Here is a 16,522-nt window from a genome sequence, read left to right as displayed (position 1 = left end):
GTGAACAGAGTGCCCCATGGTGACGGTGGGGTTATGGCCCCATGTCGCAAGTATCTGTACACAATTCCTGGAAGCTGAAAATGTCCCAGTTCTTCCATGGCCTGCATACTCACCAGACCCGTCACCCATTGAGCATGTTTGGGATGCTCTGGATTGACATGTTGGACAGCGTGTTCCAATTCCCGCCAATATCCAGCAACTTCACACATCCGTTGAAGAGGAGTGGGACAACATTCCACAGACCACAATCAACATCCTGATCAACTCTATGTGAAGGTGATGTGTAGCGCTGCATGAGGCAAATGGTGGTCACACCAGATACTGACTGGTTTTCTGATCCACACCCCTACCTTTAATTTTAAAGGTATCGTGACCAACAGATGCATATCTGTATTCCCAGTCATGTGAAATCCATAGATTAGGGCCTAATACATTTATTTTCAATTGACTGATTTCCATATATGAACTGTAACTCAGTTGTGTTTGTGTTCAGTGTATGTTATCCCTGTGGGACTTGAACCCACCATTTTTGGATTTGTTAGCCTAGCGTCCTGCTCTTCCCAACTTGACATTGACCCTGTTGTCTCACCTCTTCCTCAGAGCTACCTTCCTCCAACCAAAAACGGAGTGGAACCCAAACGGCCGAGTCGCCCCATCAACATCACGTCACTGGTCAGACTGTCCACCACAGTACCCAACACTATCGTGGTGTCGTGGACCTCAGAGATAGGCAGGGTAAGGAATCTATTGTGATGTCAAGGAATCTGTTGTGATGTCATGGACCTCAGAGATAGGCAGGGTAAGGAATCTATTGTGATGTCAAGGAATCTGTTGTGATGTCATGGACCTTAGAGATAGGCAGGGTAAGGAATCTATTGTGATGTCATGGACCTCAGAGATAGGCAGGGTAAGGAATCTGTTGTGATGTCATGGACCTCAGAGATAGGCAGGGTAAGGAATCTATCGTGATGTCATGGACCTCAGATAGGCAGGTTATTTAGAATCCCGATTGGAAGATTCCCGGGATCAGATAAGAATAAGCAAGAAATCCAGAATCCACCAACCAGGATTTCTGGAAACCTGGGAAATTTGGGAACATGACCAGTATTTTGCAACCCTAAGGCAGGCTGGCAGGCTGACAAACTACTGAAATAGATGTTAGCAAAGACTGTTGGATAAAGCTGTGGCATAAAGATATAGACCAGTGTTTGTATACCGTGTGGTTGCTGCTGTGAAGCCCACAGAGCATGGAGAATGTTATTCTATTCTGTTCCATTGTTTTGTGTCATCGTGGTTCATTGTGATAACCTCCCTCCCTGTTGTCTCCTCTCTCAGAGTTTCTCCATGGCAGTCTACCTGGCGAGACAGCAGACATCCACAACCCTGCTACAGAGACTACGAGCCAAAGGCATCCGCAACCCAGACCACTCCAGAGCTCTCAGTAGGTGGCTCTCTGATATTAGACTGTGCTGCCAGGCCTCGTCCCAGATCTGTTGGTACTGTGAACCCAAGACCCTAATGGACCATAGGAGCTGACTCTTAAGGCACCAAGCTGGGGGATTGGGACCGGGATCTTTATTGCTGCCATCCAGCTCATTATGCTCTGTGTTGTCTCTGTGTTGTTTCTGTGTTGTCTCTGTGTTGTCTCTGTGTTGTCTCTGTGTTGTCTCTGTGTTGTTTCTGTGTTGTTTCTGTGTTGTCTCTGTGTTGTCTCTGTGTGTGTCTCTCTCTCTCTCCACAGTCAGAGAAGTTAACAGCAGAGATTGTATTGTCTCTCTCTCTCTCCACAGTCAGAGAAGTTAACAGCAGAGATTGTGTTGTGTGTGTCTCTCTCTCTCTCCACAGTTAGAGAAGTTAACAGCAGAGATTGTATTCTCTCTCCACAGTCAGAGAGAAGTTAACAGCAGAGATTGTGTTGTCTCTCTCTCCACAGTCAGAGAGAAGTTAACAGCAGAGATTGTGTTGTCTCTCTCTCCACAGTCAGAGAGAAGTTAACAGCAGAGATTGTGTTGTCTCTCTCTCCACAGCCAAAGAGAAGTTAACAGCAGAGATTGTATTGTCTCTCTCTCCACAGTCAGAGAGAAGTTAACAGCAGAGATTGTGTTGTCTCTCTCTCCACAGTCAGAGAGAAGTTAACAGCAGAGATTGTATTGTCTCTCTCTCCACAGTCAAAGAGAAGTTAACAGCAGACCCTGACAGTGAGATTGCGACCACCAGTCTACGAGTCTCTCTACTCTGTCCGGTACGTACACTCATTTACGTTTTAGTAATTTAGCAGACGTTCTTAATCAGATTTACAGTCAAATCAGTGCATTCAACCTGGGTAATTAGTAGAGGAAACGCATCAAAATCACAGTAAAATGTAATTATCAGTCCTTATGATGTTGATGTATGTTCCTGTTTCCTGTTTCCTGTCTAGCTGGGGAAGATGCGTCTGATGATCCCGTGCAGAGCCTTGACGTGTTCCCACCTCCAGTGTTTCGACGCTACGCTTTACATCCAGATGAATGAGAAGAAACCCACGTGGGTGTGTCCTGTCTGTGATCAGAAGGCCCCCTACCAACACCTCATCATCGACGGGTTCGTTCTGCTGCTGCCCCCCCTTACCCCCCCCCCCTTACCCTCCCTTACCCCCCCGTCCCTTTACCCCCCGTCCCCCTTACCCCCTTTACCCCCCGTCCCCGTCCCCCTTACCCTCCCTTACCCTCCCCACCTTACCCTCCCTTACCCCCCGTCCCCCTTACCCCCCCTTTACTCCCCGTCTCCCTTACCCCCCCCCCCCCCCCCCCCTTACCCTCCCTTACCCTCCCCCACCTTACCCTCCCTTACCTCTCAAACCCACTACCCTGGCATTGCAAGCCCCGTGCTCTACCAACGGAGCCACACAGGCCCACGTCACATACAGTACCAGTCAAAAGTTAATTTTTTACTATTTTCAAAAAATTTCTAAAATAATAGTAAAGACATCAACTATGAAATAACACATGTGGAGTCATGTAGTAACCAAAAAAGTGTTAAACAAATCTAAATATATTTTAGATTCTTCAAGGATAAGATAAACCAACTTTTAAAACGAGTCCTTTTTTTGGCTAGCCACAGCACTCATCTAGCTAGCTAGCTGTTTAGTTTTCTAGCCACAGCACTCATCTAGCTAGCTAGCTAATTAGTTTTTTAGCCTCAGCAGTCAACTAGCATGGTAGCCACAGCAGTCAACTAGCTAGCTAGCTGTTTAGTTTTCTAGCCACAGCAGTCATCTAGCAAGCTAGCTGTTTAGTTTTCTAGCCACAGCACTCATCTAGCTAGCTAGCTGTTTAGTTTTCTAGCCACAGCACTCATCTAGCTAGCTAGCTAATTAGTTTTTTAGCCTCAGCAGTCAACTAGCATGGTAGCCACAGCAGTCAACTAGCTAGCTACCTGTTTAGTTTTCAAGCCTCAGCAGTCAACTAGCTAGGTAGCCACAGCAGTCAACTAGCTAGCTAGCTGTTTAGTTTTCTAGCCACAGCAGTCATCTAGCTAGCTAGCTGTTTAGTTTTCTAGCCACAGCAGTCATCTAGCTAGCTGTTTAGTTTTCTAGCCACAGCAGTCATCTAGCTAGCTAGTTGTTTAGTTTTCTAGCCACAGCAGTCAACTAGCTAGGTAGCCAGCTGTTTAGTTTTCTAGCCATAGCAGTCAACTAGCTAGGTAGCCACAGCAGTCAACTAGCTAGCTAGCTGTTTAGTTTTCTAGCCACAGCAGTCAACTAGCTAGCCACAGCAGTCATCTAGCTAGCTAGCTGTTTAGTTTTCTAGCCACAGCAGTCATCTAGCTAGGTAGCCACAGCAGTCAACTAGCTAGGTAGCCACAGCAGTCATATAGCTAGCTAGCTGTTTAGTTTTCTAGCCATAGCAATCAACTAGCTAGGTAGCCACACCAGTCAACTAGCTAGGTAGCCACAGCAGTCAACTAGCTAGGTAGCTGTTTCGTTTTCTAGCCACACCAGTCAACTAGCTGTTTCGTTTTCTAGCCACACCAGTCAACTAGATAGGTAGCTGTTTAGTTTTCTAGCCACACCAGTCAACTAGCTAGGTAGCTGTTTAGTTTTCTAGCCACACCAGTCAACTAGCTAGGTAGCTGTTTAGTTTTCTAGCCACACCAGTCAACTAGCTAGGTAGCTGTTTAGTTTTCGAACACGTTCACTAATTTGTTTGTAAAATGATTAACAAGCTAGTTAGCTAGAACATGTTCTTGTCAAACTGTCAACAGAGCAGCTAGCAATTATGCCAAATAACAGTCTAAAAACCACTTACATCAGATTTGACCGTTCAGACGCAAGTCACATGGCTAGGAATCAGATTTGTATCTGATTTTAAAACCACTTGCAAATGTGGTTTGAATTGTGGCCGGAAATATCCTTATTCCATGTCCTTTTTTTGGCTGTTCAGACTGCTGGGAAAAACAACTGATTCAGGTTAGATATGCAAAACAATAGGATTCGAGTCACTTAGAACGTCCAATGTGTACAAAGCTTTATATCGTCAATGTTCCTTTTTAGAATTATTATTATAATAATTTTTTTAAAGGGATAGTGTCACAATAATAAAATTGTTGTTTGAGTTCAGTTCACGTAACAGGGGGTTGACCTTTTTAAAATGAGGGACATATGTAAACGAATCACTAATCTATCATTTAAAAAAACAAATATTTAAAAAAAAATCGCATTAATTAAATAAGCATCTTCAGAAATGACTGTTTAAATCAACCAAATAGCTAAAGCTTTACAATGATGGGTTAAAATCTTCCAAGAATTTACACAAGATTCATGGCAAAATACCACATTTTTGGGCAATTTTAACTTTATTCATACAAAAAAGTTCTTCGCTTGTTCAATATTAAAGGGAACTTCATTTAATATAGCAGGCTTTTAAAATTAAACATTTGTGCCCAAGTTCTACAAAAAAAAATATCAAAGGGACCCAAAAAGGCCCTCTTTTCGTGGAACTATCTCTCGGTCCGGCTCTCTCTCACTTTCTCTCCGTCTCTCACTTTCTCTACAACTCTCTCCGTCTCTCTCACTTTCTCTCGTCTCTCTCCGTCTCTCTCTACGTCTCTCTCCGCCTCTCTCCTTCTTTCTACGCCTCTCTCCTTCTCTCTACGTCTCTCTCCGTCTCTCTCCGTCTCTCTCTCCGTCTCTCTCTACGTCTCTCACTTTCTCTCTGTCTCTCTACGTTTCTCTCCATCTCTCTCTCCGTCTCTCACTTTCTCTCTGTCTCTCTCTACGTTTCTCTCCGTCTCTCTCTCCGTCTCTCTCTCCGTCTCTCTCTCCGTCTCTCTCACTTTCTCTCTGTCTCTCTCTACGTCTCTCTTCGTCTCTCTGACAGGGGAAAACTCCAAACACATGTCTTTATTCTATCATCCAATGCATAGCAGTACAGTAGCACCTATTTCTAATCTCCTCCTCGTGTGTGTGTGTGTGTGTGTGTGTGTGTCTCTCTCTCTCTGCAGGTTGTTCATGGAGATCCTGAACAGCTGTGAGGACTGTGATGAGATCCAGTTTAAAGAGGACGGGAACTGGTATCCCATGAGGTCGAAGAAGGAGGTCACAGAGGTATCTGCTTCATTCAACGGCGCTGATGGTACGTGGCCAACTTAATCCTCTATTGCAGTAGTTCCCAAACCACCACCTCCTACCTAGCTAGTTGACTGCTGTGGCTAGAAAACGAAACAGCTAGCTAGCTAGTTGACTGGTGTGGCTACCTAGCTAGTTGACTGGTGTGGCTACCTAGCTAGTTGACTGCTGAGGCTACCTAGCTAGTTGACTGCTGAGGCTACCTAGCTAGTTGACTGCTGAGGCTACCTAGCTAGTTGACTGCTGAGGCTACCTAGCTAGTTGACTGCTGAGGCTACCTAGCTAGTTGACTGCTGAGGCTACCTAGCTAGTTGACTGCTGAGGCTACCTAGCTAGTTGACTGCTGAGGCTACCTAGCTAGTTGACTGCTGAGGCTACCTAGCTAGTTGACTGCTGAGGCTACCTAGCTAGTTGACTGCTGAGGCTACCTAGCTAGTTGACTGCTGAGGCTACCTAGCTAGTTGACTGCTGAGGCTACCTAGCTAGTTGACTGCTGAGGCTACCTAGCTAGTTGACTGCTGAGGCTACCTAGCTAGTTGACTGCTGAGGCTACCTAGCTAGTTGACTGCTGAGGCTACCTAGCTAGTTGACTGCTGAGGCTACCTAGCTAGTTGACTGCTGAGGCTACCTAGCTAGTTGACTGCTGAGGCTACCTAGCTAGTTGACTGCTGAGGCTACCTAGCTAGTTGACTGCTGAGGCTACCTAGCTAGTTGACTGCTGAGGCTACCTAGCTAGTTGACTGCTGAGGCTACCTAGCTAGTTGACTGCTGAGGCTACCTAGCTAGTTGACTGCTGAGGCTACCTAGCTAGTTGACTGCTGAGGCTACCTAGCTAGTTGACTGCTGAGGCTACCTAGCTAGTTGACTGCTGAGGCTACCTAGCTAGTTGACTGCTGAGGCTACCTAGCTAGTTGACTGCTGAGGCTACCTAGCTAGTTGACTGCTGAGGCTACCTAGCTAGTTGGCTGCTGAGGCTACCTAGCTAGTTGGCTGCTGAGGCTACCTAGCTAGTTGACTGCTGAGGCTACCTAGCTAGTTGACTGCTGAGGCTACCTAGCTAGTTGACTGCTGAGGCTACCTAGCTAGTTGACTGCTGAGGCTACCTAGCTAGTTGACTGCTGAGGCTACCTAGCTAGTTGACCGCTGAGGCTACCTAGCTAGTTGACCGCTGAGGCTACCTAGCTAGTTGACCGCTGAGGCTACCTAGCTAGTTGACCGCTGAGGCTACCTAGCTAGTTGACCGCTGAGGCTACCTAGCTAGTTGACCGCTGAGGCTACCTAGCTAGTTGACCGCTGAGGCTACCTAGCTAGTTGACCGCTGAGGCTACCTAGCTAGTTGACCGCTGAGGCTACCTAGCTAGTTGACCGCTGAGGCTACCTAGCTAGTTGACCGCTGAGGCTACCTAGCTAGTTGACCGCTGAGGCTACCTAGCTAGTTGACCGCTGAGGCTACCTAGCTAGTTGACCGCTGTGGCTACCTAGCTAGTTGACCGCTGTGGCTACCTAGCTAGTTGACTGCTGTGGCTAGAAAACTAAACAGCTAGCTAGCTAGTTGACTCGCTTTAAAAGTTGGTTTATCCTTGCTGTGTGCTAGCTCTGGGATAGTCCAAATTCAGTACTGGTTGGCTCTCCGGGAAACAGGCTCGAGGACCCCACTGCCTTAGTTTCAAACCACTTTGAAGTTTCACAGCACTCAATGCATGCACACAGTCTTTTTGTGTTATTGTAGATGGATTGACAGAAGGATTCACCCTCTTGCAGAGTCGTGTCGGACAGTAGAATCGGAGCACCACAGGAACAGCTCATCCCACAGCAGTACCAATAAGTTGGTGGTGATTGATCTGACTCTGGACAGCTCTTCAGACGACGATCTGGACGACGAGCCTCCTCTCAAGAGGGCCTGTCCCTCCTCCTCCTCCTTGTCCCCTGCCTCACCGCCTATCAGCAAGGGGTACGTCACCTCTGATGTCGCGTCCTGCTAACCCCTTGGAACTGTTCCTGGGGCGTTTATGTTTTGGAACCTGTATGTGTGTTTTGGAACCTGTATGTGTGTTTTGGAACCTGTATGTGTGTTTTGGAACCTGTATGTGTGTTTTGGAACCTGTATGTGTGTTTTGGAACCTGTGTGTGTGTTTTGGAACCTGTATGTGTGTTTTGGAACCTGTATGTGTTTTTTAGAACCTGTATGTGTGTTTTAGAACCTGTATGTGTGTTTTGAGGAGTTGGGATAAATTTGAGAACACTAATTTCCGTTGGACATTTTGTTCAATACGTAATCTTCATCGTCGTCTTCTCCCTGCAGCGTGTTGAACCTCCACAGCCAGGTATCTCCGGTGGCAAGAGCTCCCAGCATGCCTCCTGTTGAGACCAGCTATATCCCCCCTCCACCCCCCCTCATACAGGACTACAGCCACTACTACCACACCCCTAATGACCTGGACCTCAACTTCTTCTCATTCCTCCAGGGAGACAACCATCAGGTAATGACTTCACAAGATAGAACCGTCAGGTAAAGACTTCGCAAGATAGAACCGTCAGGTAAAGACTTCGCAAGATAGAACCGTCAGGTAAAGACTTCGCAAGATAGAACCGTCAGGTAACGACTTCGCAAGATAGAACCGTCAGGTAACGACTTCGCAAGATAGAACCGTCAGGTAACGACTTCGCAAGATAGAACCGTCAGGTAACGACTTCGCAAGATAGAACCGTCAGGTAACGACTTCGCAAGATAGAACCGTCAGGTAACGACTTCGCAAGATAGAACCGTCAGGTAACGACTTCGCAAGATAGAACCGTCAGGTAACGACTTCGCAAGATAGAACCGCCAGGTAACGACTTCGCAAGATAGAACCGCCAGGTAACGACTTCGCAAGATAGAACCGTCAGGTAACGACTTCGCAAGATAGAACCGTCAGGTAACGACTTCGCAAGATAGAACCGTCAGGTAACGACTTCGCACGATAGAACCGTCAGGTAACGACTTCACAGGAGACAACCGTCAGGTAACGACCGTCAGGTAACGACTTCACAGGATAGAACCGTCAGGTAACGACTTCACAGGAGACAACCAGACAACCGTCAGGTAACGACTTCACACGATAGAACCGTCAGGTAACGACTTCACAAGATAGAACCGTCAGTTAACGACTTCACAAGATAGAACCGTCAGGTAACGACTTCACAGGATAGAACCGTCAGGTAACGACTTCACGCGATAGAACCGTCAGGTAACGACTTCACGCGATAGAACCGTCAGGTAACGACTTCACACGATAGAACCAGACAACACACTGGGAGACAACCATCGTAGAACAGGATCATGTACTGCTTTTAGTCACTTCTACAGCTGGTCCTGGTGCGGCCAGTCTGCTTTCTTCTCTGGAGCTCTTTTTTTATCATTGTGTTTCTGCTCGTTGCGGTCTGGCCCACATAACAGTCCGCCCCACGCAGTCTGGCCACGTTGCTTCTGCTCGTTGCAGTCTGGCCCACGTTACAGTCCGCCCCACGCAGTCTGGCCACGTTGCTTCTGCACGTTGCAGTCTGGCCCACGTTACAGTCCGCCCCACGCAGTCTGGCCACGTTGCTTCTGCACGTTGCAGTCTGGCCCACTTTGCTTCTGCTCGTTGCGGTCTGGCCCACGTTACAGTCCGCCCCATGCAGTCTGGCCACGTTGCTTCTGCACGTTGCGGTCTGGCCCACGTTACAGTCCGCCCCACGCAGTCTGGCCACGTTGCTTCTGCTCGTTGTGGTTTGGCCCACGTTGCTTCTGCACGTTGCGGTCTGGCCCACGTTACAGTCCGCCCCACGCAGTCTGGCCACGTTGCTTCTGCACGTTGTGGTCTGGCCCACGTTGCTTCTGCACGTTGCGGTCTGGCCCACGTTACAGTCCGCCCCACGCAGTCTGGCCACGTTGCTTCTGCTCGTTGTGGTCTGGCCCACGTTGCTTCTGCACGTTGCGGTCTGGCCCACGTTACAGTCCGCCCCACGCAGTCTGGCCACGTTGCTTCTGCTCATTGTGGTCTGGCCCACGTTGCTTCTGCTCGTTGTGGTCTGGCCCACGTTGCTTCTGCTCGTTGCAGTCTGGCCACGTTGCTTCTGCTCGTTGTGGTCTGGCCCACTTTGCTTCTGCTCGTTGCGGTCTGGCCCACGTTGCTTCTGCTCGTTGTGGTCTGGCCCACGTTGCTTCTACTCGTTGTGGTCTGGCCCACGTTGCTTCTGCTCGTTGTGGTCTGGCCCACGTTGCTTCTGCTCGTTGTGGTCTGGCCCACGTTACAGTCCGCCCCACGCAGTCTGGCCACGTTGCTTCTGCACGTTGTGGTCTGGCCCACGTTGCTTCTGCACGTTGCGGTCTGGCCCACGTTACAGTCCGCCCCACGCAGTCTGGCCACGTTGCTTCTGCTCGTTGTGGTCTGGCCCACGTTGCTTCTGCACGTTGCGGTCTGGCCCACGTTACAGTCCGCCCCACGCAGTCTGGCCACGTTGCTTCTGCTCGTTGTGGTCTGGCCCACGTTGCTTCTGCACGTTGCGGTCTGGCCCACGTTACAGTCCGCCCCACGCAGTCTGGCCACGTTGCTTCTGCTCATTGTGGTCTGGCCCACGTTGCTTCTGCTCGTTGCAGTCTGGCCACGTTGCTTCTGCTCGTTGTGGTCTGGCCCACTTTGCTTCTGCTCGTTGCGGTCTGGCCCACGTTGCTTCTGCTCGTTGTGGTCTGGCCCACGTTGCTTCTACTCGTTGTGGTCTGGCCCACGTTGCTTCTGCTCGTTGTGGTCTGGCCCACGTTGCTTCTGCTCGTTGTGGTCTGGCCCACGTTGCTTCTACTCGTTGCGGTCTGGCCCACGTTGCTTCTGCTCGTTGCGGTCTGGCCCACGTTGCTTCTGCTCGTTGCGGTCTGGCCACGTTGTTTCTGCTCGTTGCGGTCTGGCCACGTTGTTTCTGCTCGTTGCGGTCTGGCCACGTTGCTTCTGCGAGTTGTGGTCTGGCCCACGTTGCTTCTGCGAGTTGTGGTCTGGCCCACGTTGCTTCTGCGAGTTGTGGTCTGGCCCACGTTGCTTCTGCGAGTTGTGGTCTGGCCCACGTTGCTTCTGCGAGTTGTGGTCTGGCCCACGTTGCTTCTGCTCGTTGTGGTCTGGCCCACGTTGCTTCTGCGCGTTGTGGTCTGGCCCACGTTGCTTCTGCTCGTTGTGGTCTGGCCCACGGTGCTTCTGCGCGTTGTGGTCTGGCCCACGTTGCTTCTGCGCGTTGTGGTCTGGCCCACGTTGCTGTAACTGTTGATGTAAAAAAAAATCTTTATAAATAATTGTGATTTATTTGACACTCCTCTCTGCCTCCTGTCTGTAGCATTACAACATGGTGATAACCCTCCCTCCTCTCTGCCTCCTGTCTGTAGCATTACAACATGGTGATAACCCTCCCTCCTGTCTGTAGCATTACAACATGGTGATAACCCTCCCTCCTCTCTGCCTCCTGTCTGTAGCATTACAACATGGTGATAACCCTCCCTCCTCTCTGCCTCCTGTCTGTAGCATTACAACATGGTGATAACCCTCCCTCCTCTCTGCCTCCTGTCTGTAGCATTACAACATGGTGATAACCCTCCCTCCTCTCTGCCTCCTGTCTGTAGCATTACAACATGGTGATAACCCTCCCTCCTCTCTGCCTCCTGTCTGTAGCATTACAACATGGTGATAACCCTCCCTCCTCTCTGCCTCCTGTCTGTAGCATTACAACATGGTGATAACCCTCCCTCCTCTCTGCCTCCTGTCTGTAGCATTACAACATGGTGATAACCCTCCCTCCTCTCTGCCTCCTGTCTGTAGCATTACAACATGGTGATAACCCTCCCTCCTGTCTGTAGCATTACAACATGGTGATAACCCTCCCTCCTGTCTGTAGCATTACAACATGGTGATAACCCTCCCTCCTGTCTGTAGCATTACAACATGGTGATAACCCTCCCTCCTCTCTCTCTCTCTCTCTCTCTCTCTCTCTCTCTCTCTCTCTCTCTCTCCTCTCTCTTCTCCTCTCTCTCTCTCTCTCTCTCTCTCTCTCTCTCTCTCTCTCTCTCTCTCTCTCTCTCTCTCTCTCTCTCTCTGTAGCATTACAACATGGTGATAACCCTCCCCCCCTCTCTCTCTCTCTCTCTGTAGCATTACAACATGGTGATAACCCTCCCTCCTCTCTCTCTCTCTCTCTCTCTCTCTCTCTCTCTCTCTCTCTCTCTCTCTAGCATTACAACATGGTGATAACCCTCCCTCCTCTCTGCCTCCTGTCTGTAGCATTACAACATGGTGATAACCCTCCCTCCTCTCTGCCTCCTGTCTGTAGCATTTACAACATGGTGATAACCCTCCCTCCTGTCTGTAGCATTACAACATGGTGATAACCCTCCCTCCTGTCTGTAGCATTACAACATGGTGATAACCCTCCCTCCTGTCTGTAGCATTACAACATGGTGATAACCCTCCCTCCTCTCTCTCTCTCTCTCTCTCTCTCTCTCTCTCTCTCTCTCTCTCTCTCTCTCTCTCTCTCTCTCTCTCTCTCTCTCTCTCTCTCTCTCTCTCTCTCTCTCTCTCTCTCTCTCTCTCTCTCTCTCTCTCTCTCTCTCTGTAGCATTACAACATGGTGATAACCCTCCCCCCTCTCTCTCTCTCTCTCTGTAGCATTACAACATGGTGATAACCCTCCCTCCTCTCTCTCTCTCTCTCTCTCTCTCTCTCTCTCTCTCTCTCCTCTCTCTCTCCTTCTATGCATTACAACATGGTGATAACCCTCCCTCTCTCTCTCTCTCTCTCTCTCTCTCTCTCTCTCTCTCTCTCTCTCTCTCTCTCTCTCTCTCTCTCTCTCTCTCTCTGTAGCATTACAACATGGTGATAACCCTCCCTCCTCTCTCTCTCTCTCTCTCTCTCTCTCTCTCTCTCTCTGTAGCATTATAACATGGTGATAACCCTCCCTGCTCTCTCTCTCTCTCTGTAGCATTACAACATGGTGATAACCCTCCCTCCTCTCTCTCTCTCTCTCTCTCTCTCTCTCTCTCTCTCTCTCTCTCTCTCTCTCTCTCTCTCTCTCTCTCTCTCTCTCTCTCTCTCCCTCTCTGTAGCATTACAACATGGTGATAACCCTCCCTCCTCTCTCTCTCTCTCGCTCTCTCTGTAGCATTACAACATGGTGATGGCCGCAGCTGCGGCGGCCTCAGCCTCCGATGACCACGACTTGCTCCTGAACCGCTTCCTGCCCTATAGCTCCTCCCAGATGTTCCTGGACCAATCAGGGACCCCTGGCGGTGTGAGCAGTGCCCTGGCAGCAGCCAACGGGGGCAGCAACAGCGGTAGCAGCTCAGTCTTGGTGTCGTCAAGTAGTTTGAGAGAGAGGGATCGGATAGAGAAAGGGACAGCAGTCGAACGCAGCGGCGACAGTCATATATGGCTCCATACCAGACGTGATCTCACTAGACTGAAGGGAAGGGGCTTATGTCCGTACAGAACTGGGGGGAAAAAACAACTGGAGGAGAAAGAATAGAAACCAGAGTTTTGTTTTGTAAATAGAAAACTAAAGGGAAAGAAACAGTGCTATGTACAGAGAGGAAAAAAATATCTATTTTTAAATGTTACCGTAAACAAAATCCTGATGATGAGGGAGTAACTTTACTTGTTTATTTTTTTTTCTTTTTTTCTTCTTCTGTGGGATTACCGGAGGCTTTAAAAAACAACAGCCTCTTCACGTTTTCCTCGTTTTGATTATATTATATATGACCTTTTTTGTACTTCGTTAACACTGTTTTTATTTCAACGTTTTCCCCCGTCAACGGCATTATTTCTGGTCTCAAAACGTGTGTTTTTACTGCCGCTTTTGGCGCCAAAAGAGAATCTGTCCGTTTTTTTTCTGTTTTCGTCATCACTGTGGATTGTATTTTCTGTCGAACATTCTGTGGTCAAATTCTATTGTATTTTTTAATTATTTTCAAGGCATTATTTATGATGCTTTTTAAGTTATGTTAGATCAATGTGTGCTGTTTTTTTTTAAAAGCATTTCTTCTTCTCTCCCCTACCTCCATCTACTGTCCATCTATTGTTGTCGCTAGGATTACACAGGCTAGCCTGGGTACCTAGTCTGTTTGTGTCATCATTCCACTCCTCGTCATCACCAAACAATAAGTGGTTGAGGAGTGGAATGATGGCACAAACTGACTGGCACCCGGGCTATACACGGGCTGGTTATAGATCCCACTACGGTGGTTGAGGAGTGGAATGATGGCACAAACTGACTGGCACCCAGGCTATACACGGGCTGGTTATAGATCCACTACGGTGGTTGAGGAGTGGAATGATGGCACAAACTGACTGGCACCCAGGCTATACACAGGCTGGTTATAGATCCACTACGGTGGTTGAGGAGTGGAATGATGGCACAAACGGACTGGCACCCAGGCTATACACAGGCTGGTTATAGATCCACTACGGTGGTTGAGGAGTGGAATGATGGCACAAACTGACTGGCACCCAGGCTATACACGGGCTGGTTATAGATCCACTACGGTGGTTGAGGAGTGGAATGATGGCACAAACGGACTGGCACCCAGGCTATACACGGGCTGGTTATAGATCCACTACGGTGGTTGAGGAGTGGAATGATGGCACAAACGGACTGGCACCCAGGCTATACACGGGCTGGTTATAGATCCACTACGGTGATTGAGGAGTGGAATGATGGCACAAACGGACTGGCACCCAGGTTATACACGGGCTGGTTATATACTACTGTGGGTTGTCTGTGCTCCTCTCTCATCTCTATTTAGCTGAGGAAACCTTATTTTCCTGCCGAGTTCATCTTGTAGTTGTTTTCGCGTAAGAAATACCATGCTGTATTGTCTGGTAAAATAGTGTTGAAATAGCCGCCATGTGTCCATTTTGGGGATAAGGAAGACCTAATATGATTTCAATTCAGTTCATTATTATATTAAATGGAAGTATTTACCTTTTCAATGCAAGGTGTATCTTCGACTCGTTCTTTCTCACTATTCACAAACGTTATTTTGTGTTGTTGTTGAATAAAACAGACTTTTTAAATGTTTAGCTTTGGAGATGGGATCTGTAACACTCACTCCTTGAAGTGTCTCCCAACTTGTGATGGCATTTTTTTCTTTTTAACAGGCTTTTCTGTAACACGACGGGTCACGACCCTTCAGGACAACGGGTCACGTGTGTTTTGTGAGGCAGTGGTCCAGGGTTTGAGGCTCCATGTGAGCCGAATCGGGAAGAAGTCTCTCCGTCTCACAGCCTCTCGTGTTCGGTCACCACAGTGGATCTGTAATCACCATGCTGTGTCCTTGTGGGTCGGATGAATTGTTGCTCAACGTGACTTTTGAATGTCTGACGGCAGCATCGTATGCCTGATAGGGTCATCCTGATAGGGTCATCCTATAGGGTCATCCTGATAGGGTCATCCTGATAGGGTCATCCTGATAGGGTCATCCTGATAGGGTCATCCTATAGGGTCATCCTGATAGGGTCATCCTATAGGGTCATCCTGATAGGGTCATCCTGATAGGGGCATCCTGATAGGGTCATCCTGATAGGGTCATCCTATAGGTTCATCCTATAGGGTCATCCTATCCTGATAGGGTCATCCTGATAGGGTCATCCTGATAGGGTCATCCTGATAGGGTCATCCTGATAGGGGCATCCTGATAGGGGCATCCTGATAGGGGCATCCTATAGGGTCATCCTGATAGGGGCATCCTGATAGGGTCATCCTATCCTGATAGGGTCATCCTGATAGGGTCATCCTATAGGGTCATCCTATAGGGTCATCCTGATAGGGGCATCCTATAGGGTCATCCTGATAGGGGCATCCTGATAGGGTCATCCTATAGGGTCATCCTGATAGGGGCATCCTGATAGGGGCATCCTGATAGGGCATCCTATAGGGGCATCCTATAGGTTCATCCTGATAGGTTCATCCTGATAGGGTCATCCTATAGGTTCATCCTGATAGGGTCATCCTATAGGGTCATCCTGATAGGGGCATCCTATAGGTTCATCCTGATAGGGGCATCCTATAGGGTCATCCTGATAGGGGCATCCTATAGGGTCATCCTATAGGTTCATCCTGATAGGGGCATCCTGATAGGGTCATCCTATAGGGTCATCCTGATAGGGTCATCCTATAGGGTCATCCTGATAGGGTCATCCTATAGGGTCATCCTATAGGGTCATCCTATAGGGTCATCCGGATAGGGTCATCCGATAGGTTCATCCTGATAGGGTCATCCTATAGGGTCATCCGATAGGGTCATCCGATAGGGTCATCCGATAGGGTCATCCTGAACCATACTGTGCTGGCTCTGATTTTTATATTTTCACATTGTCCGTTTAGCAACTATGCTGGATGTGGAAGCAGGAGAACACAGTAGAGCTTGGCTCAGATTGACCCCGTGGAATGGACCATGGTGAGGTTGGTTTCCTGAAGTCACCGCTTCTATTATGCCATCCTAAATTATTAGTCCCCTCTCTTCCCTTCCTGTATAAGTTCTGGTAGTCCCCTCTCTTCTCTTCCTGTGTAAGTTCTGGTAGTCCCCTCTCTTCCCTTCCTGTGTAAGTTCTGGTAGTCCCCTCTCTTCCCTTCCTGTGTAAGTTCTGGTAGTCCCCTCTCTTCCCTTCCTGTGTAAGTTCTGGTAGTCCCCTCTCTTCCCTTCCTGTGTAAGTTCTGGTAGTCCCCTCTCTTCCCTTCCTGTGTTAGTTCTGGTAGTCCCCTCTCATCCCTTCCTGTATAAGTTCTGGTAGTCCCCTCTCTTCCCTTCCTGTGTAAGTTCTGGTAGTCCCCTCTCTTCCCTTCCTGTGTTAGTTCTGGTAGTCCCCTCTCTTCTCTTCCCTTCCTGTGTAAGTTCTGGTAGTCCCCTCTCTTCCCTTCCTGTGTAAGTTC

At 48.7% G+C, this 16,522-nt stretch overlaps 1 protein-coding gene across 2 annotated transcripts in view; it reads left to right on the top strand.

The window, feature by feature from the left end:
- The window catches only part of LOC109882414 (E3 SUMO-protein ligase PIAS1), a 39,338-nt gene extending 25,722 nt beyond the window's left edge, over positions 1 to 13,616 (top strand). For both annotated transcript variants that reach the window (XM_031832909.1, XM_031832908.1), the window contains exons 6-13: positions 601 to 735; positions 1,336 to 1,441; positions 2,169 to 2,242; positions 2,420 to 2,580; positions 5,482 to 5,612; positions 7,367 to 7,556; positions 7,908 to 8,085; positions 12,758 to 13,616. In XM_031832909.1, coding sequence (XP_031688769.1) covers positions 601 to 735; positions 1,336 to 1,441; positions 2,169 to 2,242; positions 2,420 to 2,580; positions 5,482 to 5,612; positions 7,367 to 7,556; positions 7,908 to 8,085; positions 12,758 to 13,120 — 1,338 coding nt within the window. In that variant the 3' untranslated portion in view covers positions 13,121 to 13,616. The remainder of the gene's footprint in view (positions 1 to 600; positions 736 to 1,335; positions 1,442 to 2,168; positions 2,243 to 2,419; positions 2,581 to 5,481; positions 5,613 to 7,366; positions 7,557 to 7,907; positions 8,086 to 12,757) is intronic.
- The last annotated feature ends 2,906 nt before the right edge of the window (positions 13,617 to 16,522 follow it).

Source organism: Oncorhynchus kisutch, linkage group LG10 (genome assembly GCF_002021735.2).
Source record: "Oncorhynchus kisutch isolate 150728-3 linkage group LG10, Okis_V2, whole genome shotgun sequence".
In the NCBI taxonomy this organism is placed as follows: Eukaryota; Metazoa; Chordata; class Actinopteri; order Salmoniformes; family Salmonidae; genus Oncorhynchus; species Oncorhynchus kisutch.
The sequence above is the reverse complement of the archived record's forward strand: the minus strand, read 5'-3'. Positions and strand labels throughout refer to the sequence as shown.